The sequence below is a fragment of the Fundulus heteroclitus genome, unplaced genomic scaffold (genome assembly GCF_011125445.2).
Source record: "Fundulus heteroclitus isolate FHET01 unplaced genomic scaffold, MU-UCD_Fhet_4.1 scaffold_43, whole genome shotgun sequence".
In the NCBI taxonomy this organism is placed as follows: Eukaryota; Metazoa; Chordata; class Actinopteri; order Cyprinodontiformes; family Fundulidae; genus Fundulus; species Fundulus heteroclitus.
In genome coordinates, this window is record NW_023396846.1 from 2,425,995 (window position 1) to 2,440,558 (window position 14,564).

Consider the following 14,564-nt stretch of genomic DNA (forward strand, 5'->3'; position numbering starts at 1 on the left):
ATCCAAGTCATGATGGATTTCATTCATGCAGCAACAATTCAACTCTTTCTGAAAACTAGTGAGACATAAAACAATGGAGGTTTTTACCATCCAGACCTTCAGATCCATAAAACAATGGAGGTTTTTACCATCCAGACCTTCAGATCCAGTTCAGCTCAATAATCCAGTTGTTTCTATGGAAGATGAACAGATTGGATCTGAAATGATGAAATTCTTCACTTCTAACTGATGTTCCAGCAGATCTCTAGAAAATGGAGCTGCAGCTCTCAGATATTTTAGTCATCTTGTCTTCTATCAATGAATCCACTGATTAAAGCAGTAATCTCAGAGACATGTGCTACTCCAGAGGTTCCCAAGGTTTGTTCCTGGAAGCTCTTACTTGGACCTCCAATCCAGGCTCCGCCCCCTTTAGAGAAGATCTTTCCATAGATGAAGCTTTCTTCTTGGCCTTCTTCTTCTTTCTTCAGGTTGTTACTGAGGGATTTCCTTTCTCCTCTCTGTTGGAGCTTTTCCTCTGTTTGAACAAATGAGTTGTGCTACAGCGCCACCAACTGTCCTCACTACATACACTGCAGGTTTTAATGTTTCATCGTCATCATCATCATCATCATCATCAGAGTCCAGGTGTCTGTCTGCTCTCAGCTCTTCTTTCTTTCTCTGGATTTTTACAACAAGTGGACGTGTCCAAATGTTGGACTGGTCCTTTCTCAGTGGAGGACAATGTGTGTCTGAGAGACATGTAATGTCCATGTTTGCTGCTGAAAGAGACTGATGGTCTGACCCCCCTCCTCCTTTCAGGGTGGAGCCTGCTGGAGTCCGATGGTTGACACCAGGTCTGAGGAAGTGTAAGTGTGTTTTTCATTTGATTCATGACAACAAAGCAGCTCCCATTCAACCATCTTTAAACTGTCCATCACTCATTCAGGAGTCATCATCAAAGTGTCAATAAATGATCAATAACTGCAGCTGGATTGTCTTTGTTCTCTCCATCAGATTCCTGTCAACTCACAATCGACACAAACACAGTGAGCAGAAACCTCAAACTGTCTCAAGACAACAGAAAGGTGACACATGTGGAGGAGCTTCAGTCATATCCTGATCATCCAGACAGATTTTATCATCATCAGCTGCTGTGTAGAACTGGTCTGACTGGTCGCTGTTACTGGGAGGTCGAGTGGAGAGGAGAAGTTTATATATCAGTGGGTTACAGAAGAATCAGGAGGAAAGGAAACAGTGGAGACTGTTGGTTTGGAGGGAATGATCAATCCTGGAGTCTGAGCTGCTCTGATGGTGTTGGTTACTCTGTCTGGCACAATAACAGAGTAACATCTATCTCCTCCTCCTCCGTCTCCAACAGAGCAGCAGTGTATGTGGACTGTCCTGCTGGTATTCTGTCCTTCTACAGAGTCTCCTCTGACTCACTGATCCACCTCCACACCTTCAACACCACATTCACTGAACCTCTGCATCCTGGCTTTGGGGTCTGGAGGTCCAGTTCTGCCTCCTCAGTGTTTTTGTGCTGATTGAGTCTAAAGAGTACGAAGCCCCTAAAGGGACATGGAGAAAAAAAACTATTGTGAGATCTCGCAAAAGTTTTTTTTTTCCTCTATGTCCCTTTAGGCATAGACATCATATACGTAGACGCGTTGTTGGGCACGGGTTCGCACGTCAATGTCACCGCCATATTGTATGTGGCAGAAAACAGTTAAGTTCTGTTGTAGTGAACGTGGATCCGAGAAGATGCCTCATTCCTGTGCTGCATGGAAATTTATTCGGGCTGATTTACTACTAGTATCTGCCTTCTAAGGCTGCACAATGTTGCAAAACTGGACACACTAAAGCTGCAGAGTGGCAACACAGGCTATATATATATATATATATATATATATATATATATATATATATATATATATATATATATATATATATATATGTATATATATATATATATATATGTATATATATGTATATATATATGTGTGTGTGTGTGTGTAAGGACTGTGGATCAGGCCATCTGTTTTACTTCTGGCTCTCCCCCTACATGTCCCTTTAGGGGCTCCGTAAAATAGTCTCCTCCTGTCAGAGAAAGCCTCTCCCTGTTGAACAGATAGTTCAGTCTGTTCATGTCTGTGTCATGATTTGGGGATTTTATTATTTGCTTATGTTCTGTTTGGTCTTTATGGTGAGTTTGGTTCTGGATTAGTTTAAGTTCTGTTTTGGTTTAGTGATTCTTTTATGTAATCAATTCTGTCACCAGTCTAAGTTCAGTTCACCTGCCAGCATTCTTTTTTCTTCCTGTCACTCCCCTTCACCAGTCACCATCCAATCGGCTTCAGTTTACTCCCAAGCACTTCCCTGTTCCCGATTAGCTCCACCCATGTCAGTAATTAGTTTCACTCCATTCACCTGATCACTCCCTTACTTATACCTGCCTCTGCCCCCTGCAATCTGCCACATCATTGTTTGTTTTTTGGTGCCAAATGGTGAGTCTAGTCCAGGGGTCCGTTCTTCGTACGTTGCTTAAAACATCCGAGATCAACTGACACATCCAAGATGATTTCATCCGGCTAATCATAATCCGGCTAACTGGGTTCTTTGAACACACCTGTTGTTTATGATTAGTATGGCTGGATTGAGTTATCTGAGACAACTGCGCGTTCATGCGTTTGTTTAAAAGGGGAAATGTATCGATAGTAGAAACAATGATCAGCAGCGCTGCTATTGGCTGTTCAGCATGAACAAAGAACGCCCACAGTTTTTCTCCCAAGCAGAACAAGAGCTTTTAATGGAAGGTTATGCCGAATTTGAGTCATTAATTAAAACACCTTAAAGTCTGTTAAAGCCAGGAGAGAGGGCTGGCAAAAAGCAACAGACAAATTAATGCGTAAATACTGTCCATGGTAGATGTTTCTATCACTTTCTACAGCATGAATTTTTTCATTTTAATAATTTCATATTAACTTTGTTCTTTTATATCAGAGCCTCCACGGGACCCACTAGAACATGGGAACAAGTAAAAGTGAAATACAAGAATATTCTACAAAATGGTAGCCTTTAATTATTATACTTTATTTTAAAAAGGCACTTGTTATGTCAAGAGATCCACATTTCAGTGTCATTCCTTAGGCACGGGAAGTAAAGGATGCGTGCAAACTGGGAATTTTAATAAAAAAAATCTTTATCCATAAAAAATAAAAATCTTCCTTTTCCAAGTCATCCACAGTTTACACGGTAAAACTGTATTGCTCCGTGGCTAGATAATACATCCATAGTTTTTTCTAATACAATATACGGCTCGACAGGAAGCAAGCCTTTCAAAGTAAACTAAACTTCACAATAAAATGGCCCGAACAAATCTTCTTACTGAATATGATAAAAATAAAAAGCAAACCATCATACAAATAACTTAAATATTTTAGATTTATGACTCTAACACCACTTTTTCCTCTTTAAAAGACACTGTTTAATGATGTGTTTGTCTGTTTATAACAGCCACCAAGAAAAATCTCTCTACAATTACACTGTCGCGCTGCACTGAAGGATCCTGTCTATTGCGCAATACGCGATTAATTCGAAAAACTCTGCAAATTATTCTTGCACCTTCCGCAACAGGTTGCAGTCGTAAAAATGGACATGGCTACGGCAGACTTCCCTATCTCCTCCGCTTATACAGCCGTGATCTAATCTTGTTTACATGAAATAAGCCTGCTCTGGAGCAGGTTTAAGCTGGCGCACATGTTGCTATGACAACAAGTGCAGGAAGTCTTTCGAAGAACCAAACGATCCAAGATCATGCCAAAATCGTCAACAATGAAATCCTGCTAACTGAGTTAGCGACGTACGAAGAACGGACCCCAGCTTTCTTTGCCTGTTTATCTGACCATGTTTGTCTCTGGATTTCTAAATTAGCCTGTCCCCTGTTTTTGTTAAAGGCATACTATGCAACATTTTTCAGTTAATTAATGTGTTCCATACCGTTTTGGATGATTAAATGAGTCATTTCAGGTCGATCAAAGGTTTTCTCGGCCGCCAGGCCTGGGGGTCTGTGGGGGAAATACCGCACTTGCAATTGCAGGAGCTCATGGCCCGCACACACAGAAGTCTCGCTTTACGGTGAGAACTCCATGTATTTTTGCCCTGCCATTCACTATATGCACGCGCGAAAGCAACAACAAAGAACCGCGTGTTAACGCCAAATAAACATGCAAGCGTATCGAGTTTTATTATTATTATTATTATTATTTATTTTATTTTTTTTATGTTGGCGAGACGCTACTGCGGCGGCTGCGGCTGCGGCTGCGGCTTGGCGAGGCGGCGGCCGCGGCTTGGCGAGGCGGTAGAGTCTCGCCAACATAAAAAAATAATAATAATAATAATAACAATAATAAAACTGGCGAGGCGGCTGCGGCTCGGCGAGGTGGCTGCGGGAAGCTTGATGTTCATACCTTCACTGTGTTAGTCATTGTTTGTACTGCCGTTTTTTCCACTTTTCGTTGCGTTCCCCTGTCTGCTAAGCTCAAAACAACCGCGACTGTCTTGACGGAGAAACCAGAACAGCTGAGCATCTTTACGACAGTGCACTTTTACTTTCGCCCTCTGGGGGGAGCCTCGCTGGAAAATCAACCCCGGTTGCATAGTATACCTTTAATAGTTTTGTCAGTGACTGCTTTTTGTTATTTTTGGGTTATTGGATGCAGTCTTCCCGTTTTTGTCTTGATCCCCGTTTTGGCTTTGCTTTTTGTAATTAAATGTTCTTTCACCTAACCTCTGCTTGTCTGGTTGAATACTGGGTCCACCTGTCTCTGGTTCGTGACAGTCTGTCTCTTTCACTCAGAAACACGTTTTCACATTCATGGATTGAATCTGTTTCTTTGTGAAACTGTTCTAAATGATTCCTTGGAAACTTCTTCCTCTTCCAGTCCTTTAAAGATGGAAGCTGGGATTATTCCAGGATCAACATGTTGTTTTTCTGCCTGTTTCCAGTCAAAGCTTCACTCTGAATAACAGCATGTTGACTTTCTCTCTTGGTTTTTACCTTCATTCATCATTCAGATTTCATTGAAATGTTGGCCAGTTTTTCTCAATCTCTGGACATTATTTGTTTCTGTCGGCTCCTATTTTTCTTAACACTTTATAGATTTAGATGTGTTATCCCATAATAACGCCATTATAAATAATTGATCTCGGATTGGATTCTGAACAGTGGAAGAGTTTGACAAAGGAACCCTACTCCTCCTGCAACTTGAGGCCCTCAAGGCTTGGGCAGCCCTTCTTCTCACCAGGAGTGCTGCTGCTATAACCCCTTCCTCCCACATTCTTCAGCTCTTGACTTCTGCAGACTTCTTCAGCTCTACAGCAGCTCTCACAGAGCAGACAAAGAAGGCCAAACCATGAGGGCCTGGTCAGACCTGACCGACATACAAGCCAGCAGCTGAGGGAAGGTGCCTGGCCTAGCCACGCTTAATCCAGGGTCTGCTAGACTTGACTGCCTGCTTCAGCAGAGGACCTGACTGAATCCGGACAAACAACATGTCCGGGCAAATACAGAGCTAAGTTTGCTTAGCAAGACCCTTAACCCCAGACGCTTCCCGGGCGCCGCACATGGCAGCCCACTGCTCCCCAAGGGTGATGGGTTAAAAGCAGAGAACTAATTTCGTTGTAATGTATGTTTCAATGTTACTATGTGCACACAGCTTCAGCTGCTTTAGCTAGGAACCACTGATCAGGTCTGAAATCTGGGAGTGGACTCAGACCTGAACCTCCAAAAGCATCTAAAGACAGTTACAAGGTCGGCTTTCTATCACCTGAAGAACATTTCCAGGATTAAAGGACTAATGTCTCAGAAGGATATGGAAAAACTAATCCATGCATTTATCTTTAGTCGAATTGATTACTGCAATAGTGTTTTCACAGGTCTGCCTAAAAAGTGGATCAGACAGCTGCAGCTGATCCAGAACGCTGCTGCCCGCGTTCTCACTAAGACTAAGAAAGTAGAGCACATAACCCCAGTTCTGAAGTCCTCACTAAGACTAAGAAAGTAGAGCACATCACCCCAGTTCTAAAGTCCTTACACTGGCTCCCTGTATCTCAGAGAATAGACTTTAAAATACTTCTGTTAGTTTATAAATCCCTGAATGGCTTAACACCTAAATACATCACAGACTTGTTATCAGTGTATCAACCCTCCAGACCATTAAGGTCTTCTGGCTCCAGCCTTCTCTGCAGAACCAGAACCAGACACGGAGAAGCAGCATTTAGTTCCTATGCTTCACTGATCTGGAACAAACTTCCAGAAAACTGTAAAAATGCTGAAAGCCTGAGTTCCTTTAAATCAAGATTAAAAACACATTTGTTTAGGATTGCCTTCGACTGTTTTAATTGAACTGAATTACTACTGAAACATCATTAGTTCACTTTGTAGTCCAACTGTTTTAAAATTTTAGTTTCTACTTTTACATGTTTTATTTTGTTTCTACATTTTACTCCAACTTGCTTTTATTCTTTTATTTTCCTATATTTTAATCATGTAAAGCACTTTGCATTGTTTTTGTACTGAAATGTGCTATTCAAATAAATTTGCCTCGTGTATAGATGACACTTTTGATTCCATTTCAGTTCAGTTCACATAGAAATATAAAAAACTTCATAGTAGAATGAAAGTAGCACCTTAGGCCCAGTTTATACAGTTTATCTGCAAAAAATTGTTGATATTGGGGTGAGTTACATTTAAACTCATCATTAGGCCCGAGCAGCTAAGCGCTGCGAAGGCCTATTGTAACTGCAGATTTTATTATTATTATTATTATTAGGCCCGAGCAGCGAAGCGCTGCAAAGGCCTATTGTATCTGTACTGTTTCTTATTAGGCCCGAGCAGCGAAGCGCTGCGAAGGCCTATTGTTTCTGTGTTGTTTCTTATTAGGCCCGAGCAGCGAAGCGCTGCGAAGGCCTATTGTTTCTGTGTTGTTTCTTATTATTAGGCCCGAGCAGCTAAGCGCTGCGAAGGCCTATTGTAACTGCAGATTTTATTATTAGGCCCGAGCAGCGAAGCGCTGCGAAGGCCTATCGTTTCTGTGTTTCTTCTTATTAGGCCCGAGCAGCGAAGCGCTGCGAAGGCCTATTGTATCTGTAGTGTTTAATTATTATTATTAATCTGCCACCCCAAAGAGGGGCCTTTTTGAGGGCTTTATCATATTCAAAAACTCACCAAACTTGTCAGATGCATGAAGACTGTTTAAAAATTTTGTATTTTAAGGTCGTCACAAAAATCAAAAGAAAAATGCCTCAACGGCACCACCTAGCAATTTTCAAAGGACCCTTTGCTATTCACTTACTTCATCGTAGAGACATGAGATTTGGTACAGTGGTAGAGCTCACCAAGACGCTCAGAATTTACAATTAATGTCATAGTGCAAATATCACAGGAAATCGGCCATTTTAGATTGAAGGTCTGATTTTGACCCCATTTTTGACGTTTACAGCATTGGTATTTGATCGAACTCGTCCTAGGGATTTTGAGCAAGCGGCTTGAAACTCGGTCAGTCTGATCATAAGGCATGGCCAATTAAAAGTTATCAAAACGGTGAGTTTTTGAGCATGTTGAAGGGGTGTTAGCAGGGGTCAAAGTTCACCTACTCGCCACAAAAAATAAAACTGTTATATCTCCTACACAGAAACACACAGAGGCACCAAACTTTCTGTGATTGATCATCATCGGGTCTTCTTTAATATCCAATGGTCAAATGATGACATCACTTAGGCCACGCCCCTTGACAACAGGAAGTGTCATGTTTTGCTGTAAACGGTCGCTATGTTACCCCTCTGAGCTAATCAACATGAAACTGTGTCCAGAGACAGAAGACATGTTGTTGTGTTGTGGATTCCAGCCCCAAGTGTATTCGATGGAGCAGGAGAGCGTGGCGGCGTGGTGAAGTCACCTCAAACGCCGCTGCCATACGTTTGGCTCTGAATTCCACAATTTTGGGCCGAGCTGCTTAAAACTCATTTGGATGCATCCTTATCCACCCCCCAACAGGAATCCATAACAAACTTTAGTGAGCAGGACTTAGTTTCTCTATAGCACCACCAAGCAATTTTCAAAGGACCCTTTGCTATTCACTTACTTCATCGTAGAGTAATGAAATTTTGTAAAGTTGTAGATCTCAGCAAGACGCTCAGAATTTTCAATTAATGTCATAGTGCAAGTATCACACGAAGTGAGCGATTTTAGATTGAAATCTGAATTTTGACACCATGTTGACATGTAAAGCATTTGGATTTGATCAAACTTGTCCAGCAGGTGGCAGCAAGAGACCACAAATAAACTCCAAAGGAATTTCTCTTGGTAAGTAAGTGATCTTAACTCTTTGGTTTTCTTTATATATTTCAGTTGAACAGATAAACAAATCCTGCTTGAAAACTGACAAACTTACTCTTGTTCAATACATTTCAGTTTTTATTTATATAGCTCCAAATCATGAAACATGTCATCAGGGGTGGACTGGGACAAAAAAATCGGCCCTGGGATTTTGGATTAGACTGGCCCACCACATTTGTTTTGTGTACTGAATGTGTATATCAACTGTGCAATACCAACTGTGCAATACCTTGAGGCCAGGTTAATGGAAATTAGTGAGAGTTGACACTTAAAATACTTCCAAAATCTTAATTTATTAACACTGTAAAATGTAAACTCCACCACAGCACAGCAACAATTCTTAGATCAGAAAGGGGAGAGAGAGAGGTTTCACGGTCAATCACACATATTATCACGTTACATCATTATAAGAAGTTATTGTAAGTTGCTCATCAGATCTATTCAGTCTTCCAGATACTGTAGGGTAACATTGGACTAATGTGCACTCACTGTGTAAAAAAGGATGCCAATGACAAAATGAACCAGAGAATGCCTCACTTGTCATCATGGAAAGAATGAAAATATATAATAATATAAATTTTGATTTACTCAGTCATTTGTAATAAGTATTTTATTTATCTAATTTCCTAATTTTTGATCATATTTTCTTTAAAATCGCAGACTTTTTGCTATTTTTCATGTAAATCCTTGGTGGCGCTTCATAGCGAAGCCGGTGAGGCCGCAGCGAGCTTGGCCTCCCCTGGGATTGTGCAATCCCATGTTAACTGCGCTGACTTCCATTCTGTGAATGCATCTTCCTGTCTCTAGATCATAAATTCAATTGTTCAAACAGTTATGAACAGATTTTCCACAATTTAATGTATGTGGATTACGAATTGTGTTTTGGTCATCAAACTGTGTGCAGATAACATGTTTTCGTGGTGCTGGCCGATCATAAACAGCAAAGAACTGGTTGTAGGTGAGGTCGGCAGTTCCTTGGCCGCTAGGCAGGGGGCGCTCAAGGGGCACCGCTCGTGATCCCCAAATAGTAGAGTCAAAACAAGTTATTGATGTTTTATTAGCGAGTTTTGCTAAACAAGTAAAGCACTAAAAAGACTCTAAACATACAGCTGGAACAAGACTGATCAGGGAAGGCTTTCTTCCCTGGCAGTGAGCTCCATTGAGACTGAAAGACTTTTAAAACTGAAGAAGATAAAGAGAACTTTTACCGGAAAATTATGATATTTTTGTTCAGAAAGAGCGCCGCAGGGACTTAAATTATAAGTAGAGGTAAGACAGCGATACTTATTCATGTTTTGTTTTTGTGATAAAATGTGTGTAATGTGGGTTATAGTTTTTAGAATGTGTTACAAATGCAGAAATCCATCATAACTCATAAACTGTTACAGTCAAATGACAAATAATTTATTTTAATTTTTTCATCAAATAATCAATATTTTTCCATGTCTCTTGGTGAATTAATTTGGCTCAATCAGTCTCCTTCAGCACTTTGCAATGAGTCTACTCTGTAGAGTGTATATATTTGTAAATCTGACTCTGATGACGTCAGTGCCTCACCAGCTATGAACCCTACTGCACGTCACTGACTACAACCACCACCACCACCACCATATTTTTACATCAGACACCGGAGCAGATGAAGGGCCTGCTGTTGGGAACATGTCAGTCAGTTTGACACATTTCGCAGCATCCGTTTGAAGAACTTGTTTCTTTTTTTTGTGCAGTTTCTCTGCGCCTCCCTTGCGTTTCTTATCCATTACTACTGTAAACACCGCTGCACAAAGTTCCACATGGAGCGTGAAGGTGTTTTTCTACTTTATGATTGGCCTAGCCCTTTAGACTGTCAGGGATGATAACCAATGGGCTGCAGTAGCCTGTGGTAAGGGCCGGATGATCGGAACAGACCCTTGCGCTGCTGATTTTATTTTTCTTCATGCATTATGCAAATATAACGAGACAGATATATAAAATAATAATAATAATAATACATATTATTAATATACATGTCGGGTCTGCCGGCCCAAACAGCACGTCGGCTCACCGGGAAAATGCCCGGTACGCCAGATTACCAGTCCATGCCTGCATGTCATCTAAAGGCAGTTTACAATGTCAAAATCAATCAGATTATACATATTAAGTCAGATTATCCAGATTGGTAAAAGAAATTCCTATATAAGGGAACCAGTTGATTGCATCAAAGTCATAACAAGCAGCATTCACTCCTGAAGAAGCGTAGAGCCACAGGGAGAGTCGTTTGCATTGTACATGGCTTTGCAGCAATCCCTCATACTGATCAAAAATGAAGTGACAGCAGAAGGAAAAACTCCCCATTAACAGGAAGGAAAAACCTCCAGCAGAACCGGGCTCAGTATGAACGGTCATCTGCCTTGACCGACTGGGGGTTACAAAAGAGAGAGAAGAGACACAACAAAACAGACAAAAAAGCACAGAAGCACACATCCATCCATCCATTTTCCGAACCGCTTTATCCCTCATGGGGTCGCGGACAGAAGCACACATTGATCCAGTAATCTGTTTTACATTAGATGGTAATAACAGGTGATCTGTCTTCCCTGGATGATGTCACAGCTAACAGAACGCCAGACCAGGTGTACCTTCTATGAAGAAAAAATTGAAAAAACAAAAGTTAAAAGCTGAAATGACAACAGTCATGCAAAATTGAAGAACAATAGACCCTGATGTCCTCCAGCAGCCTAAGCCTATAGCAGCATAACTATAGAGGTAGCTCAGGGTAACATGAACCACTCTAACTATAAGCTTTGTCTGTACCGGCCCGTCGTGGTGAAGAGAGAGCTGAGCCAAAAGGCCAAGCTCTCGATTTACCAGTCGATCTACGTTCCTACCCTCATCTATGGTCACGAGCTTTGGGTCGTGACCGAAAGAACGAGATCCCGGATACAAGCGGCCAAAATGAGTTTTCTCCATAGTGTGTCTGGGCTCTCCCTTAGAGATAGGGTGAGGAGCTCAGTCATCTGGGGAGGACTCAGAGTAGAGCCGCTGCTCCTTCACATTGAGAGGAGCCAGTTGAGGTGGCTCGGGCATCTGGTTAGGATGCCTCCTGGACACATCCCTGGTGAGGTGTTCTGGGCACGTCCCACCGGCCCAGGGGAAGACCCAGGACACATGCACAAGAGACTCTGCTGGCCTGGGAACGCTTTGGGATTCCCCCGGAGGAAGTGGCCCAAGTGGCTGGGGAGAGGAAGATCTGGGCCTCGCTCTTGAAGCTGCTACCCCTGCGACCTGACCCCGGATAAGCGGAAGACGATGGATGGATGGAAAAAGGAAAGTTTTAGGATTAGTTTTAAAAGTAGACAGGGTGTCTGCGTCATGGACGAAAACTGAGAGTTGGTTCCACTGGAGAGGAGCATGATAGCTAAAGGATCTGCCTACCATTCTGGTTTTACAGACTTTAGGAACCACCAGCAGACCTGCTTTCTGAGAGTGAAGTGGTCTGTTAGAAATTATTAAAGTTTGTACACAACATACACATGTGGAATATTGCTAACGTGTTACTTTAGCAATATTCCAATTGCTAAAGTGTTACTTTTACATTATTACTTTTGGGTGTGTATCCACCAATTTAACTGTCAAACTTTCATAAAAGCTGTCTTAATGCAAGAAACGAAACCCTTAAACACATTAAATAATTAACTTTAAATAACTAAAAAGGTTTTGTTAACTTTTCACATAAAGCTGGATTAACAGCTAGTAAGATACCTTTGATTAAATTTGTATACTAGACCTTTATTGCCCAGATATGGGCAATAATGGCCACCTGACATCACATCCTGTGACGTGGATACGCGAAGAGCCGACGGCAGTTCACGGCGCATTAGCAGGTGTAGGAGCTGTTGTTCACAGCTGCGATCAACAACACTTATTTCGCATTTCCAGAGGACTTCACCATTGAAATTCACGAGAGCTATTGCTGAAGCAACAATGCCCACGTGCATGGCAGTTGGAGGTAACAATACAACAGGTAAAAGTGGAAAAAACATTTATTTTTTCACCTTTCTGATTTATCATCCACCATGGGCTGTTTTGCTGGATTACCAACGTGAAGAGAGAGGATTTGCCATCGTGCTTCTGGCCAGAGAGAAAACACGTCGTCTGTAGCCAACATTTGGAAGAAGAATGTCTTCAAGATGACGAGTGCAAGGATTTTCGGTAGGTTTTTCTTTTTCACAAGGTAGAATTTGCCGGAACATTTGTGTACTGACCAGAGCGGTGGAGGCATACGACACACTTGGAAAGAATGCTCACTGTGGCGAATCCCACTTATTTTATACGACTTTGGTCTTATTTTTTCTAAAGTCGCTTGTAAATTTCATGAGTTGCGGGTTGCAGGTTTTTTTGGGCTTGTTTCTGAAAGTGAAGTGGCTTGTTTTGGGTCTAAACTAAGTGACGCTGAAATATCCCTCCGCCTCATAATGAGCTGCAGCTCTTCCTGACAGGAGCAGAGAGTAAACTCAGAAAGAGCTTAGATCCCTATATAATGTATGTGTGATGAGCAATCGGGGCTTCTTGCCGATCAAGAGCCCATCAGCGCTGATGTGAATGTAACTCTTTCTCTATCTTAAGTAGATAAAATATAACTAAAAACATACTCGTCTGTTTTATGCATCCTACATTCAAGGTAATATTTAAGTGGGGGTCACCTGACTGGGTAAAAAGAGCTGGGTCCACTCAGGGTGTTTCACAGACAAAAGGGTCGGTTTACATTAACAAAACCATAAAAGTGAGAATGGACTTCAGAACCAGAGGGTCTGAGAAACAGATGGGTTCTGACTGCCGGCCCAGATAAAGGCGAGGCCCGCTTCCATCCTGGGGTCCCTCTAGATCAGTGGTCGCCAACCCGTCGATCGCGATCGACTGGTAGATCTTTGAAACATTCCCTGTAGATCCCGATGATAGAATAGACCAGGGATGCATTAGCTGCCACTCGGGGATGCGGGAGCTGAAATCTGTAATGGCGTCTGACGGTGTTTTTTTCCCCACACCATAAAGATGTGGGTGTTCTTCGTATTTGTATTTTGCAACATAAATTTTGAGTCAGACTCAGATTAAGAAGCTGATGTATGAAATAAACAAAGTGAGAACACACACAGGTAGAGCGTCAGAGTTTAGTGGGGGGGGGGACTTCCAAAAGGAATTAGGCCATGCTTTTATTGTTTGTGTTGGACATAAAGCTGTACCTATAGTTGCATTGAGAATTGTGTTAAAATAAGAGTTCTGTTTGGTAAAATGTTGATTTTAATGTGACTTTAATGACGCTTCAGGAGATAAGCATAACACTTGATGAGACATTACTTTACTCTTGTGTTGAGATGAATTGAAGCTGATGTGTTTATGTGAAGCTATGGCTAGTTTCATATGCTACTTACAATGTTTTCTTTGTTGCATTGTGTAATTTGTCCAGTTGGACCAAAACATTTTATGTAATTCAAAAACAGTTGATTTATGAGTTCATTCATTAATAAAAGGCTTCAAGTTTGAAGTAGAATCTGGGCTATTTTTCTTGCAACGCCTCTAAAGGTAGATATTGCTTCCCACCAAAGTGGAGGTCAGGGATCTTGGGCTTAAAAAGGTTGGAGACCACTGCTCTAGATGAACGGGTTCACGGGACACGGGTCGGTCCAGATGTGGAGATGGAACTTTACCATCTATGCTGGTGTTTGTGTGTGACCCGTTTCCTGTTTTCTGGTGTGGCTGGACCTAATGGAACCAGAACCGGTCCCTAAAGCTGCAGGGTTCCAGGTTTGGGTCCAGCTGAACCATCAGAACCAACTTAAACAGCTGCAGGTTCAAATCTGGAAAAGCAGGGAGTTTCTCTAATGCTGCTTTTAGCCAGAACAACAAAGCTGTATTAGGAACAGCGGGTCAGCGGCGCAGTAGAACCAACAGAACAGCACCGACCCAGAATATTCAGGCACCGAGAGACAAACTTCTGAGGAGAGTTTGTGAATAAAACTGTCTCGATATCAGAGGAGAACCGGCAGACTGGTACCATAAAGGCAACAGAAGCCCAGACAACCACTGGACCCGTCCAAGTTCAGCAGAACTTAGAATCCAACTCATCTCCATCGTCTTATTTCTAGTGCAGTAAATCTGAATATCTTAGTTTAGAGGTTAAAATACTGATTCCATCAGCAGATCAGATTATTTAGCT

The 14,564-nt window shown here is 41.9% G+C and overlaps 1 protein-coding gene across 1 annotated transcript in view; it reads left to right on the plus strand.

Annotated features, from left to right (window-relative positions):
- LOC118560422 (NACHT, LRR and PYD domains-containing protein 12-like) overlaps positions 1-1,532 on the plus strand; it is a gene marked incomplete at its 5' end in the record, with an annotated part of 89,682 nt that extends 88,150 nt beyond the window's left edge. The window contains 2 exons of the mRNA XM_036131410.1: positions 799-845; positions 994-1,532. Coding sequence (XP_035987303.1) covers positions 799-845; positions 994-1,523 — 577 coding nt within the window. The remainder of the gene's footprint in view (positions 1-798; positions 846-993) is intronic.
- Positions 1,533-14,564: the final 13,032 nt, after the last annotated feature.